Genomic DNA, 15,447 nt, shown 5'->3' with positions numbered 1-15,447 from the left:
GGGTTCGACAACCGCCCCAGAACATGCAGAGCGAGGGATGACTCTGGGTACGTCCGATACATGGTCGAGGCTCGGGCTACGCTCCCGAGGTACCCTAGGACATTTCTGAGACCAGCAGGAGCGATTCTGTAACGGAATCCCATCAGAGGGAGGCATCGAGCCCTCGGACCCTATCAAACGGGACCGGGTCCAGCAAATCACCTGCAGGTACTTTTGGAGCGCGCCTCTGGGCCACTAGCCGACCCTTATCGAACGAGGCACGAGCGCCCATTCGGATCACCCGTTAGCAACTCACTGAAGACACCATGTTCGGCGCCCTCCGAGGGCAACATGGCGCTTTCCCCCCTCCTCCTTGCGGAAAGGCGACGAAGGGGTGTATGATAAAAGCCGGGTCAATCCTTGACCGTCCTCTCGCTCTGTGCAGAGGCTCGGGGCTGCTCTCGCAAACCCGGCTCCGGCCAAACCGTTGACAGTGTCAACATACTAGCCCAAGAACTCGGAACCTGACCATGCACCCGGGCTACGATCAGATCGCATGAGGGAACAACCAGACCGGCCGAGGCGTCACGAAAGTCACTAAGACCTCGGAGGAGTCAAACCACTCCTCCGAGGCCTCGGGGGCTACACCCAGCGGGTGCGGTCGCGCGCACCCACCGGAACAAAATATAACCGAGAAAGGTCGGTCCCCTTGCAAAAAAGTGCGACAAAGCCTCCAAGCGAGTACCAACACTCCCTTTGAGGCTTGGGGGCTACTGTCGGGGACCATAATTAGGGGTACCCCCAAGACTCCTAAAACTCGGCTGGTAATCACCATCAGCACAAGCTGCAAAGGCCTGATGGGCGCAATTCAGGTCAAGGCTCCGTCCACTCAAGGGACACGATCTTGCCTCGCCCGAGCCCAGCCTCAGGCAGGAACGGTAGACCCAGGCATATTCACGCCTCGCCCGAGGGCCTCCTCAAGCAACGGGCGCACCTTCGACTCGCCCGAGGCCCAGCTCGGGCACGCTTCGCAGTGAAGCAACCTCGGCCAGATCGCCTCGCCAACCGACCGTATCGCAGTCACTTCGCCCCTCCACTGACTGACCTGACAGGAAAACAGTGTCGCCTGCCCTCCTCCGACTGCTGTGCCACCCGACAGGGTGAGGCTGACAGCAGCCAAGTCCAGCCTCAGGCGCCATAGGAAGCTCCGCCTCGCCTGACCCCGGGGCTCGGCCCCCGCCTCGACCTCGGAAGACAGTCTCCGCCTCGCCTGACCCCAGGGCTCGGACTCAACCTCGACCTCGGAAGACGGTCTTCGCCTCGCCCGACCCCAGGGCTCGGCCCCCGCCTCGACCTCAGAAGACGGTCTCCGCCTCGCCCGACCCTAGGGCTCGGACTCAGCCTCGACCTCAGAAGATGGTCTCTGCCTCGCCTGACCCCAGGGCTCGGACTCAACCTCGACCTCGGAAGACGGTCTCCGCCTCGCCCGACCCTAGGGCTCGGCCTCAACCTCGACCTCGGAGGAGTCACCGCCTCGCCCGACCTTGGGCTCGGACCGACCACGTTACAGGGGGTACATCATTACCCTACCCCTAGCTAGCTCAGGCTACGGGGAACAAGACCGGTGTCCCATCTGGCTCGCCCCGGTAAACAAGTAATGATGGTACCCCGCATGCTCCCATGACGACGGTGGTTCTCGGCCCCCTACGGAAGCAAGGAGACGTCAGCAAGGACCCGACAGCCCCGACAGCTGTGCTTCTACAGGGCTCAAGCGCTCCTCCGACGGCCATGACATCACATGCACAGGGCACTAACACCTCTCCGACAGCCACGTCGGCATGTACATAGGGTTCTAGCTCCTCTCTGCTGGACACGTTAGCATATTGCTACACCCCCCATTGTACACCTGGGCCCTCTCCTTACATCTATAAAAGGAAGGTCCAGGGCCCTCGTACGAAGTGGTGGCCGTGCGGGAGGACGGGCTGACGGACAGGCTCTCTCTCTCCCTCGCGGACGCTTGTAACCCCCTACTGCAAGCGCATCCACTCTGGGCGCAGGACAACACGGAGCCGCGGTTTTCCCCCTCTTTGTGTTTCGTCTCGCGCCGACCCATCTAGGCTGGGGCACGCAGCGACAATTTACTTGTCGGTCCAGGGACCCCCCGGGGTCGAAACGCCGACACCCGGGCTGCATCCTGTGTCTATATATAGATGAACAGTAACACCGTACTGTTCACACTGGATTGTAATCACTCTCCCACAGTCTCGCCTTAGAAGCTGACTGAAGGTATCAATGTAATATCAATACTATTAAGTATTCAGTTATATTTTATGGAACATGGATATAAATGAATTAATGAAGATCTGGTCCTCATCTTTATCCCTTTGCATTACCATTCATATATTAAATAATGAATGTATGTCTTTCCTGATCTTCGTCTGATGAGTTTTATCTCTATATGGAGATAATACTTCGGAAGATGAAGATCCTTAATCCTTAACGATTGTGTTGCCTTGTTCTTGATTCATAGCATTTGAGAACGAGTGACCAACATCGTCGTTACACGGTTGTATGCGACAAGGATAACTGTGCATGGAGGGTATGTGCTGATACAGAAGATAACCGTAAAGATTGATGTGTACCCTCCTTTGCATCACATGTGGTGTACTCGACACCTTGCTGAGAATCTTCTGTGCAAGGATGGTGTGATGGATAACTACGATGAACTACGATGGTGTGAAGGATAACTGCTAGATGCTGAGTTCTGAAGACCTGCTCTTCCGATCGCTGATGCATGTCGGCGACCGGAATAAAGAGAACTACGATGGCGGCGCAACTGTGTGCAGAGGCAAAAACCTAACTTGTGTTTGATGGGTTTGGAGTTGGCTGTAAGGCGCTTTATATAGGACCGTGACCGTGAACCGATAAGCTCCCGCGATTCGATCTGCATGTTATCCACGAATCGATAGACTCGCGCTCCGATAACGGCTTAGATCCTTATCACGATCAAATAGGGCTCTAGACTTAACACCCAATCAACCAAAAAATAAAACGACAAAAGGAATTTATGCCCTCGCAAGGCGAGGGGCCAGATTTTGGTGGATCATTCAGACGAGGCGAGCAAGCGAGCGCGTGTGGTTCTCCACACTCTCTCTCATCATTCATGACTTGGTGAGCGAGTGTAGCCTTCATATTTAAATTATTTTTACTCTATTTGGACTAGCAATATAAGACTATTTGTTTCACCATTCCCTAGACATGCATACCCATACATGGGCTTTTGAGTTTTTTCTAGGATTTAATTGAATTTTACACCTAACCTATAAATCCAACAAAAACGTGATAAATAAAAAAGAAACGTGATAAATAAAAAAGAATAGAGGGAGTATATATGCAACCCACATGTAAGCTATGCATCTATCATTGTTGCGGACGCATGCGAGGAACAAGCGATTACACCCTATATATATCTTGGGGATTTAGGAAAGCCAGGTGATGACGATACTGACAACCAAGTACTGATAGAGTGAAAGCTAGATTAGCTAGCTGTAACCATGCATATATCTGACAAACCAACCGCGCCGCGCCAGCGGTTGTTTCCTTTTTCTATGAATCGAGCAAATGAGATGAGAGAAGTGTTGCGCTAGCTCATACCACTACCTTTATGCACAAAAACGATTGTTTTTCTCATATATATATACACACGCATTAGCTGGGACATTAATTATATATGCACACGCGACCTTTTTTCTTTCATGAGAAAGAGAAAACTAGCTACAAAGTTGGCTTCAAGAGGGAATTTCTTTCCTTCGTCGTCTCATGAATCTACGTACCCAATATATGCCACCATGCCTGCCCTGTCTGCTGCCATGGAATAATCCATTTCCATTGTATCCATACATTTTTCTTTTGCCGCGCAACGGCTAATATAATAATACACATATATATGTATACTCTATATATCGTTTTCAGAGATGCTAACAGTGTGACATATGCATGCGCACTAGCTCAAATTTGAAGGGAGGCAGGGGGCACTTGCTATAGCATAAATTTTATTACCATCCCTGAATCTATATAGAGCCGTTCGACCTTTAACAACATGCAATTGAAAAGAAAAAAAAAGCACGTCAATTTTCGGGGTGGAAATAACCAACATGTACACCACTCCTTATATCATAGAGGTCGGGGATGGATTTCCAAATAGTTAGAGCTATTTATATATCATGGATGACGAAATCCGTATCCACTTTGTATATTTATTTATTGTTCGAATAAAACCATTACCTACAAGAAATAGTTTACTACTTGTTTAAGAGTTATTTACAGGAAAATCCCTAAATAATACTAGAAAAAATGCAATAAAAATGGGTCATTGTGACATTTACAAGGCAATATAAAAATGGTATCTTACAACAGAAAGTATTATGGAAAAAAATTCAAATTACACCTATATATAACCTCTTTATATATTTGGAAGTTTGTAAATCATTTATTGCACATGACGTACCACGAATGCTAGTAGGTTCTTTATAGAAGTAGAAATTCCTAAATACTAGGGGTGACCAACTTGATATTTCCTAATAGCTTCTACATCACAAATAAGACAAAAATATAAAGAAAAAAAAGAAAAAAAATTGGCTATGCCAACACCCTGACCATTTTGATAGGCTATGCTAGCAACCCTCGCTAATTTGGCGTGCTATGCCACTAAGGTCAAACGACTAGTGCACGTGTGACTGTACTTGGTAAGTTACACAGCGACAAGACGCGATGAACTATCACAACGCGGTTTTCTGATGGGGGTTGACTTATACACTACGTCATTCTCTCGCTTGTCATGTAGCCGTAGATGATGATGACGTGTGTTTTTTTTTGGCGGGAGAGGTCTTACGTTACGTAATATACACATGCAAGAGTCCGACCCTTCACGTACCCCGTGGATCTTTTTCGAATGCGCGCGCCAAATTTTGTTTGTGTCCTAAGCCGCCGAGAACGAGAGAAAAGCACGTTTGCTAGAGAGATCTCACATGTGTTCACACGTACATAGATCTCGCGGGTTCACACGTAATATAGGATGCCGGGATGAGGACCACGTCATGCTTAGTTGGAACATCATCGACCAACATCATTGCTGTGCCGCGGCACTGTTACCTGGCATCGATTGTCGCGCGTCGCTTAATACAGCTTTGATCGCGCGTGGTTTTATTCGCGCTTGCGACACCGATGCCAGGGGGTGAAGGTTGTTTCTTCCATGTAGACTTGAGTGTGTGTGGGGTTGGGGGGGAGGGGGGAGAAAGGTGTCCAACCAACCTTGGTTGAAATCGTTTTGTGACACCTAGCATTTTACATAGCCTATATAATATAACAGCCCCTAGAGGAGGGGGAGGACAGACGGTGTGTGGCATGGCATAAGCTATAGCGGCATCAAGTGGTGGGCACACGGAGAGCTGGTGACTGGTGAGTCATCTGGCCCTCTCTGTCCTCTCTCTCTCGCTCGCTCGATAGGAGTACTAGGAGCGAGGCGAGGATATGGCCCCCTCTCTCTCCCTCCTTCCATCCGATCATCCATATATCCCTCCCCTCTGCCGTTCCTTTTCTCGATTTGATTCTTCCACCCCGGCCCTTGTGTTCACTGGCTCTGTCCCAGTCCCAGTCCCACCCACCTTTGTGCTCGTGCGATGTAGGAACAGGGCATCGGAACCGAGCAAGCAAGCAAGCAGAAGCAGGATTCCGGCAGAGGGAGGAGGAAGGAGGAAGGAAGGCGGTCGATCGATCGGAAGCGCCGGCGCCGGCGCCGCCGCAAAGGATCGGGCAGACGAGACGACACGAGGTAACAGCAGCAGCAGCTCGCTCTTTAACCTCGCCGCCGTCTGTTCCTCAGTCCACTCAGTCGCTCACTCACTCACTCACCAGCACCTCCGCTTCGAATCGAAGCGGACGCTAGCTACCGATCGTGGTGATGTAAAGTTGTAGACACACTGTACACATAGCTAGACCGCGATCGATTCCACCGGCGCCGTCCGCCGTAGGCTGCAGCCGAGGTGTCATTCCCCTGGCGCGGGTGTTGTCGATCGAGTGACGGCTGGGCTGACCAACGAGGCAGCCCCGGCCCCGCCCCCCAGTCAGCCATGAGCGCCTCCTCCTGGCTAACGGACCGTGTCCGTGTGTCCCTTTCGGAACCTCGTGTTGCGGCGACACTGCTGTGCCGTGCGTGTTCCTCTCTATCGTCTGTCTAGTATACAGTGCTAGTGCCGATGATCGGATCGGTGTCGCCGATCACGAGATCGATGGGGGGTCCCGGCGGTCGGCGGTCCCCCCCGTGCGGGCCGGCCCGCCTGACGACCTCTCAAGGTTGGTAGTAATTTTTTTTAGTGCTTGTCGTTGACCGCTGTTGCTCCCTTTTTTCGAGCTTCGGTTTCCGTACTGTAGATTAGTTTTGCTGCGCGTAGGAAGCTTCGTAGGTTCCCCAGTACGCAATATTGGCGTTTGCTTCCGACTGCAGAAAGCGGCGAGCCTTTCGGTTTTTCATTCATATACATATACCTGGGGGAAAAATTCGGCGTGGCTCGTGGGCTCGCGGGCCCCAGGGCCAGGGCCCAGACGTACCGTGCCGTGCGCCCTTGCCGGCAGCCAGCGGGCCACGTTCGCGTGTGGACGCGAGCACGCGGCCGATGCCAGCCCCACTGCCACTGCACTGCCTCTGCCACCGACATGCACAAGCCAACCATTTCTCCACCCATATGACCCATGTGACGTGAAGACAGGCAGGCGGGCGGCGGCGGCTGCTGCTGGTGCTGGTCGCTGTTGGGCATGTGACGTGGAACGGGAAGAAAGCAAAACGTGACGACGACTTGCTATAGCGACTGCCCTTCACTCACCATCATCGGCCATTTTGGGCTACCGGCTCCGGGCCCTATCCGTCTTCTGTCAACACGTGCTCCCTCCATTTCTAAAATAACTACGTATATCTTGTTTATCCGAATGCTCAAAGCTCCCATGCATGCGCGCGCTTGCATTTTGCCTTCCTTCCTCGTTCCTGCCGGCTCCTTGCTTCCATTCCATAGCCCGTCCTGAGTCCTGACTGACTAACCCTGTGGTCATGGCGGCACCGTTCTAGCTAGCTCATAGCTTTGACCACACTTTCCTTCTAGCTAGCTTGCTCGATGACTTCATCAGCTGCGGCTACCATAATAATATATGTATACCTAATAGCTGTGACGAAGGTACGTCAGCCGAACATTTATATGCATATAGCACTTTTGCCAACAATTTGGCTATTTGGCCGTCGAACGAGATCATATATAGACTCGAGTGACGATGCGTCTTTCTCCTCCTCCTCCCTCCTCCTTCTTCTTCTTTTCCTATTATATTAACAAAAAAGTTTTTTTTCCTCCTTTTCTTTTTATTTTAAAAAAAGACACGTCAAGTAGCCTCCTTACTACAGTAGTACTCGCTAGATCTGTCTAATAGTTTCATTTTTATTTAGACAATATTTTGTGATCATTTTCTTATTAACGGTTAAAGTTAAAACATTTGACTAGCTTAAGACATAACTTCGCGACCTCTTAAATAAGGAATTGGACGATGGAGTATCCATTTTGGCCAGTAACGGGGTAGAGCCCAATTAATTAAGCCAAGTTGCCTCGGCGGATCGCACTTTTGGCGGGAATCCGACGGCGGGACTAAAGCGCTTGTCATTTGCGCGGCCTAAGGCATTTCTGCGCTTCTTTTTCTATCGGGCGTCCAGTCACCGTGACGTGGTTCCTGATTCCTCAGTGCCTGTTACTGTTGCTATTATACATTCTATTGCACTGCAGATCGACCCCCACCGCACCTGCACCAGCACCAGCACAGCACAGCCCGTCGCGGATTGCTCTCCTCCCGCCGCCGGACTGGATTATTCCGGACGGGCAATCATTCATGCATCCGCCCATTTGCCCTGCTGCCTCTGTTTGCACCTGTTCCTGCCTTTGTTCGTCTCCCTGCTCTGAACCCATCAATCACAACTCGCAGCCACATGCCGACACGCGCGCGTGTGTGTATGTAGTACTGCTATTGCTCTAGGTCGCCGCCACTTTGTTCGTCGCCGATTCGCCGGAGCCCAACAGGGTGGCTTTTGCTGTTGTGCGGTCTGAGGCGAACGTACGTGATGCCTGCCGCCTGCCGGTGAGTGGCCTAGCTTGTTATAGCTAGCTATAGGCCCCGGTTCGCTCCACGCCTACCTGCGATGTGCATGCAAGCCCCTCCCCCCCCCCCCCCCCCCCCCCCCCCCCCTCTCTGCAGTTCTGCGCATCTGAATTCTAAGTGCAGCAGATTCATTTCGTGCGTTCCTCATCAGACGTCCTTGCTGCCTGCCTCATAGACTGATCGGCAACAGCTAATGCCTTTTTCTAGGTTATCTGAGGCGCAGAGCTCAGGGTGAAAGAAGAATCTAGTGAAAGGTATGTCTGTTCTCTCCTCCACAACGACCACACCCTTCTTTACCGACGAATTCATGATCGCTAGCTTAGCTAGCTCCTCTGTCGTCGTCGAATCATTATATCGGAGCCTCTGCTCCCTATGACTGGGGATTATATGTCATGCGTGATCGAATTCATGGCATTCCTACGCTACACGATGTTGACGGCGATATTAATTTTGCTCATAAATCTGTTGGTTTCAGTGGAAGGATCCGCGCACGGGCTCCGTCCGAAGATGCTGCCCTACTTTGATCCGGAGTACGAGAACTTCAACCAGCGCATCAACCCCCCAAGGTCTCGCACACTGGACTCCTGTCCAAATCTTTCGGTGATTCATGTGGAACCTCTGCTACCTCATGTGCTTACAGACAGTGATGACTTCGCAGGGTTTGCATCGACAACACCACATGCAGCGACTGCACCTTGGTGAAGGTAAGAGCTAGGCACTGCCAGTGACCTCCTCCTCTAAGGCTAAGCTAGCTCAGTAGCTCCAGTGGTGGATTATTTACAGAGGAGCAGTAACGTTCCCGATCGAGAACCATCTCGTCTCATCTTGGGCTTGCCACCGAAATGCAGGTTGACAGCATGAACAAGAATGGCATTCTGCTGGAGGTGCTGCAGGTCCTGAGCGATCTGGACCTTCACATCTTCAAAGCCTACATCACCTCTGATGGTGGGTGGTTCATGGATGGTAAGAACAGATGCATAGATACGCTACTACACTGCCTCCCGTTCTACTGTATATGTAGTCCAGCTGGAATCATATTCATACCATGTGTTTCAACTTGATGCAGTGTTCCATGTCGTTGATAAGCAAGGGCAGAAGATCACTGATGACAAGACCATCAAGTACATTGAGAAGGTTGGCAAACTCTAGAACGATTTTTGTTTGTTTGTTATGTAGCGTTGAAAGTTTAAGCTAACTATATATATATATATATATATATATATATATATAGTATGGATTTTATTTAGCAACGCCTAAGTAATGAACTCGAAACTGTCACATTCTTTAATTTCTTGGTGGGTCACGCAGGCTTTAGGTCCGGAGAGCAATTTGCTGGGCGCAAAGGGCAGCAACTCAGCGGGGAGGTCGGTGGGGCTGCACTCCATCGGCGACCACACCGCCATCGAGCTCAAGGGGCCCGACAGGAGGGGCCTCCTCTCGGAGATCTTCGCGGTCCTCGCCGACCTCCAGTGCAACGTGCTGGCCGCCGAGGTGTGGACGCACCGCATGCGCGTGGCCTGCGTCGTGTACGTGAACGACGTGGCCACGGGGCAGGCCATCGACGACCCGGACCGCGTGGCCCGGGTCGAGGACCGGCTGCGCCACGTGCTCCGCGGGTACGGCGGCGGCGGCGGCGCGGGGGACGACGACGACGGCAGCGGCGCGCACGCCAACTTCGCGGCCGCCTCTTCGACGCCGCACCACGTGGACCGGCGGCTGCACCAGCTCATGCACGCCGACGTGGACGCCGTCCACGGCGACGGCGCGCACGCGGCGGCCGGCGGCGAGGGCGACCGGCCGGCCGTGACGGTGGAGCACTGCGAGGAGAAGTCCTACTCCGTGGTGAACGTCAAGTGCAAGGACCGGTCCAAGCTGCTGTTCGACATCGTGTGCACGCTCACGGACATGGAGTACGTCGTGTTCCATGCCGCCGTGTCGTCCGAAGCCAACTACGGCATCCAGGTACGTGTACACACGTATATAGGGAGATAGAGGCTCAATCAGTGCCTGATGCTGTTCACATGATCACATCACGCGCGTATCAGAGATTCAGAGTTCAGACAATGCAATGCAAATGCAAATGCAAGCAGCATGCAGGGTCGTGAAGCTTCCTTCCATTGTTCTTGTTCCAGGAGCTGTACATCCGCCGCAAGGACGGCAAAACGCTTCTGAAAGACGAAGCAGAGAAGGTGATCAGGTGCCTGGAAGCAGCCATCTCCAGAAGAGTATCCGAGGTACGTACGTACAGAACTCGGTGGCTCGCGTACTCCTGTGATCCTCTGTCTCCTGACCAGAGGATTCTGCATTTCTGCTTCTACCGGAACACATTCTGTTGCATGCATGCTCACGCCGGCGACGTGGGCCGTACGTTTCGTGCAGGGATTCACGCTGGAGGTGTGCGGCCGGGACCGGGTGGGCTTGCTGTCGGACGTGACGAGGGTGCTCCGGGAGCACGGGCTCACGGTGAGCCGCGCCGACGTGACGACGGCGGGCGGGCAGGCCACAAACGTCTTCTACGTCCGGAACCCCTCGGGCCAGCCAGTGGACATGAAGACCGTCGAGGGGCTCAGGGGCCAGTTTGGCCAGACCGCCATGCTCAACGTCAAGAGCGTGGGCGTGCCTGCTGCGGTGGCCAAAGCGGCGGAGCCAAGCTCCGGCAGCATGGTCAGGAGCAGCTTCTTCTCCTTCGGCAGCCTCTTCGCGAAGCTCCGGGCCTGACAACTGGTCAGGCGATTCGAACTCCAGCTGTGTGTAGAAGAAATGAACTCAGAACTAGGGTAGTGGACTAGCGGGGGTGGGCGGGGGAGAGAAACAGGGAGCAACTGTATCTCTATGTGGCAGCTGTGGTTGTTGTACAGTTCATAAGGAGCCTCTACCAGAAGAATGGTAGTTCTGTGGAATGCAGGCTGCGGACTGCTTGTTAAGGTAAGGGTTTATCCCATCTGCGCAGAATTTAAAAAAAAAACATCGATCCTGTCATCTGTCGAAACTGTCTCTGATTGTTCAGCCCCACACAACATTCCAGCATTTGCCTCTGCGTCACTGCATGACTTGTAACTTCATCCAACCATTCTCTAATGGCTAATGCTAAAAAGTCTTAGTAATGAGAGCAAGCAACTATTCTCCGTATATTCTGACAAAAGGGGCAGCCGTGTATGAACTTGCAAACTATTTGCAGACAGAATGCAGGCAATACGCCGGCAACAGGATCAAAAAGTTGATGTTCATCACACTGAATTCCCGATTCAGGATCAGAAATGGATTTTTACAGGCACTTGTTCTTTCACTTCTTTGTGTTTTTGACAACAACAATAGCAAGCGATTACATAAGCTCAACAAGATTCAGTTGGATCTATTTATTAAAAAAAGCGGAGAGGAGGTCTACTGTTCATGGGAGGAAAAAAATGAGGATCTCTGAGCTGTTGGTCTGGTCACCAGAGATGAAATAGCATCTACACGTGTATCCTCAAGGCAAGCAAAGGATCACAACGTATGATCCGAATTCACACTGTTCTGAATCATACGCTTGACAAAAGTCACCAACCTTTGGAAAATCCATTGGTATTGGTACCTTCCTCTTTAGGACTCATTTGTGGGGCTCAAAATCATCATCAACATCATAAGCCGGATTGCATAAGCATCGGAACAGCCTGCCGATTCCCTGCACCACAAACATACAGACTTCTTACTGAATATTTCGACACATAAAATCATCGATATATACAGATACGCATGGTGGCTGGACAATTGCCTGGGTAAATGCAGGAGTCCGGTATGGCGCTGTCCGAGTCAGGTCATCATCTGAACTGTCATCTGAGCTGCTGTCGTCGTCAAGAACCGTTCGTTTCGACGGTCCTGATGGACCTGGCGCTGGTGCTGGCCCTGGCAATGCCTCCTTTTCCCTCTATACATGTTTTCATTGACAAAGTATTGAATATGTAAATGTCAGTTACCGGATTGACTGTCGATGTAGCACATGTAGCTATAGAAATTGCTTAAAGGAATGGGCAACCACTGTACCATAAATATTTTCCCAAGAAATTTCAAGGCCGTTGCTCGGGCCTTCAGATCATCTTTCTTGACATTGTTTTCAGACAGCACCTAAAGAAAAAAAAACTTGTCAAAACAAATAAGCCTTCATGTGCTGATAATTTGATCAGATAAACCTGGAATAAGAGACTACTCGTAATCCAGTAGAGGCGCTTTTTTTAAATGAAGGGATTTTATTCCGGTTATTACGAAGTTCCAGCCATCGGCTGTCAAAGAAAAGCCAAGAACACATACTGCTCATACTTATCATACCGTATATAAATTAGATACCTCGAGACACGTACCATTTCACAAACATGCAACAGAGTCATTTCAATATCCACAACATTCAGCTTCCACAGTGAGCTCATCATCAGGTCCTTGTTCATCCTCATCTGCAAGTCGACATCCTGCTCGGTGGCATTGCCATCCTTGCTACTCTGCCGGCAGGCCTCCTCTTGCAACTGCAACAGCTGCAAGGCCCCTGCATTTCTCCTTTTACCCCCTCATCAGTCAGCAATTTTAATCATCATAGCACAACATGCTATGAGACCAAAAAAAGTTCACCTTTCGCTGCGGTGATCTGTGACTTCCACAGATGACCCTTGTTCCTGACCCACTCGGCTACGAATGGCACTCCTAGGTACATGGCCTTCTTGCCAAGCTCCTTTGCTGCCTGTCGAGAATAGACATATCCAATGGTGCGAAGAATATCCAACCCAGATGCTGCGAATGGACATTCAAGATGAGTTGAATGTGACAGAACATATATAAATAAAAAATCGTTTACTGGGATCAGAAGACTGACAAGTGCATGAGAGCTTCTTTGCCTCAGCTTCGGCACGATTAGCAAATCCTTCTTTGTCTCCACGAACATACTGAGAGAGGAATTCCTTGAGGAATCTAGCTAGCTTTTCTTCTCTTTCCCTTTGTACATTCTTGGTCACATAAAATAGAGTGAAACCAACAGCATCACATCAAAAATCTGAAGTGCTACAGTATCATTAGTACAGATAGAGGTACTGTTTTTACTCAGGTCAGCTAACCTTGAGCCTATCCTGAAGCTTTTCGGGGGTGTCGTTATCGCTTGTCAACTCGGAGGAAGCCATTGTTGCCATTGCAAGATGGCCAATGTAGTCCTCGAACAGCTCGCTCCCGAAAAGAAGGGTAAACACCACAGTACCATCCAGTATGTTCTCCCTGAGGGAAAAAAATGGACAATCAAGATTGGTCCAACATAACATGACCACCTTCTCAAGATTGGTACTTTAAAATTCTTATATACTAGTAGTAAGTATATAAGAATTTTAAAGTACCGATTGCTGCTGAGTTATATCATCATCTCATTTTTATTTTTGTTCTTGGAAAATTGCATCATGTCAACTAGGTACCTACCTAGATACGCTGTTCTTGCCATAGCCGTCATAGGCCTTCCTCTGCAGAGGGTCACTCAGCACCTGGTAAGCCTCTCCAAGAGCCTGGGAGTCATCCACAGGGGGGGGGGGGGGGGGGGGGAATCTCAGCACATCATACATCTATACCACTGAATCAAGTCGCGATCCAACAAGAATATGTATCGAATCAAACTGCAATGAGAACCTGGAAGTTCTCGGCCGCGTGTGGGTCGTTGGGATTCTTGTCAGGATGCACCTGTCTCGCCTGAACAAAGAAACGGAATAACCCTTAACAACACTTGAAGCTGTACTTTCCCAAATAAACAGGAAGCAAAAGGCATTTGCTGTTTTTGGAGTTAGAACCGAGAAACTAAGCGGAAGCAGCAAAGAGCAAGAAAGATGGGGCACGGCCGCACGGGGGCAGAACGTTAGGCGGACCTTGATGTAGTAGGCCTTGCGGATCTCTTCGTCGGATGCGGCGGGGCAGACGCCGAGAACGTCGTAGTACTCCGTCTCCTTCGCCATCGCCGCCAGTGCTGCTCACCTGACCAAGAACGCCTAAGCAACAAGCAGGAGCCAGCAGACGAGCATGGACCGACAGAGGGGACACCGAGAGGAAGGAGAAGGGCGACAGAGGCACAGAGCTGAGCCAGATGGAAGCAAAGCAGCAGAGAAAAGGCGCATCATTCATGGCGCGGTGAAGGAAAGAAGGAGCCCGTCCCCACAGGCCCATCTTTCCAGTGATGCGCACGCAGCGGCAGCAGCAGCAGAGCTGGGCAGCGCGATGTGCGCGGGGTGTGGCGACGCAGCCAGCCAGGCAGAGGCAGCCGCGGCGGAAGAGAATCCCTTCCCTTAAACAAATGCCTGCGACTCGCCGGGCGGCGCGAGGTGACGGTGGACCTGCAAGGCTTCAACTACAGCTAGTCATCTCTCTCCCTCTTTCTCCTCGAAATAGTGGATCAAGAATTCAAGATCAAATGATTACCACTACAGCTACTTTTTTCCCATCCATTTTTTTCTCGTCTGCTTTGATTCACAATCAATCGATATCTTTTCCTGTTGTTTACTCCACCTTTCTTTTTTTTATTTCCTTTTTTTATTATTTGGCAGAACATCTTTCTCCGAAAATTATTTGTTAAGTTTTGGTCTTTCACTTCTGTCTCCATGCTCTAGTGTCAGCTAACAGGTGCTACGAATGGGGTGTATGATTATGGCTTATGGTCGCCGCATTGCCTGCGCTGTGCCAAGAGTGATCAAATATCCTGTTAACTTATCAATTTAATTTCTTATCAGTTTATTTAAGACTTTCAGATAGGAGGTGCCACCTATTGGGTACTCAAAGACAAAATTTGATAGAATAAGCTTAATCAAGGGTGTGTTTGTTTGGGGTTACAATCTGTTCAGATCAGTGTTTACAAGTCGTCCAACTTAATCGCGATTAGTGGGACTGGTCGCCTGAAAGAGGGCGATTAGGAAGACGACGCGATTAAGGTTTCTAGTCGTCCTAGTCGTCTGACTAGTCGTCGACCTGGGCAATTAGTCATCTAGTCGAACACTTTCTGGTCGTTTTTTGTCGTTGCAGTTTTGGTACTGGGCTTCACTCTGGTTTTTGGCCCATCTACAGTAGCCCGCCCCTTCAAAACCCCTCCCAGCCGCAAAAAACCATACTCCTCTCCTTTGTCCTTGCCGACGTCTCTGCTCCAGCCTCCAAGTGCTCCAGCCGTCCAGCGGCGTCCAGTACTCCAGTGCTCCGGCGTCTGTCAGCTACTCAACTAGTCAAGAATTGAAGATGAGCTCGTCATCTGAAGGTAGCAGTTGCTCTCCCTTCTCTGATTATCTCCCAGTCTCCCTTCCCTTT

General features: G+C 50.7%; 2 protein-coding genes across 12 annotated transcripts; one reads left to right on the top strand and one right to left on the bottom strand.

The window, feature by feature from the left end:
• Positions 1-5,269: 5,269 nt before the first annotated feature.
• On the top strand, positions 5,270-11,279 carry LOC103627283 (ACT domain-containing protein ACR3). Of its 11 annotated transcripts, none has more exons than XM_008647573.4 (10): positions 5,270-5,436; positions 5,664-5,809; positions 8,374-8,420; positions 8,642-8,732; positions 8,825-8,870; positions 9,015-9,129; positions 9,233-9,300; positions 9,475-10,128; positions 10,299-10,400; positions 10,546-11,279. In XM_008647573.4, exons 4-10 carry the CDS (start codon positions 8,674-8,676, stop codon positions 10,882-10,884), a joined length of 1,383 nt encoding a protein of 460 aa, XP_008645795.1. In that variant the 5' UTR covers positions 5,270-5,436; positions 5,664-5,809; positions 8,374-8,420; positions 8,642-8,673; the 3' UTR covers positions 10,885-11,279. The 11 variants fall into 11 exon arrangements, with proteins under 11 accessions (XP_008645795.1, XP_008645796.1, XP_035815092.1 ...); XM_008647574.4 differs by having other exon boundaries at positions 5,283-5,436; positions 5,670-5,809; XM_035959199.1 differs by having other exon boundaries at positions 5,283-5,436; positions 5,670-5,809; positions 8,357-8,420.
• Positions 11,280-11,414: 135 nt separating this feature from the next.
• LOC100381679 (uncharacterized) lies at positions 11,415-14,559 on the bottom strand. Its single transcript, NM_001361522.1, has 10 exons — positions 14,028-14,559; positions 13,795-13,854; positions 13,591-13,673; positions 13,242-13,395; positions 13,004-13,133; positions 12,763-12,921; positions 12,501-12,679; positions 12,187-12,267; positions 11,918-12,070; positions 11,415-11,827 (listed from the first exon to the last, which is right to left on the bottom strand). Exons 1-10 carry the CDS (start codon positions 14,112-14,114, stop codon positions 11,753-11,755), a joined length of 1,161 nt encoding a protein of 386 aa, NP_001348451.1. The 5' UTR covers positions 14,115-14,559; the 3' UTR covers positions 11,415-11,752.
• Between the last annotated feature and the right edge of the window lie 888 nt (positions 14,560-15,447).

Source organism: Zea mays, chromosome 5 (assembly GCF_902167145.1).
Source record: "Zea mays cultivar B73 chromosome 5, Zm-B73-REFERENCE-NAM-5.0, whole genome shotgun sequence".
Lineage (NCBI taxonomy): Eukaryota > Viridiplantae > Streptophyta > Magnoliopsida > Poales > Poaceae > Zea > Zea mays.
This window is presented reverse-complemented; position numbering and strand designations above follow the sequence as displayed.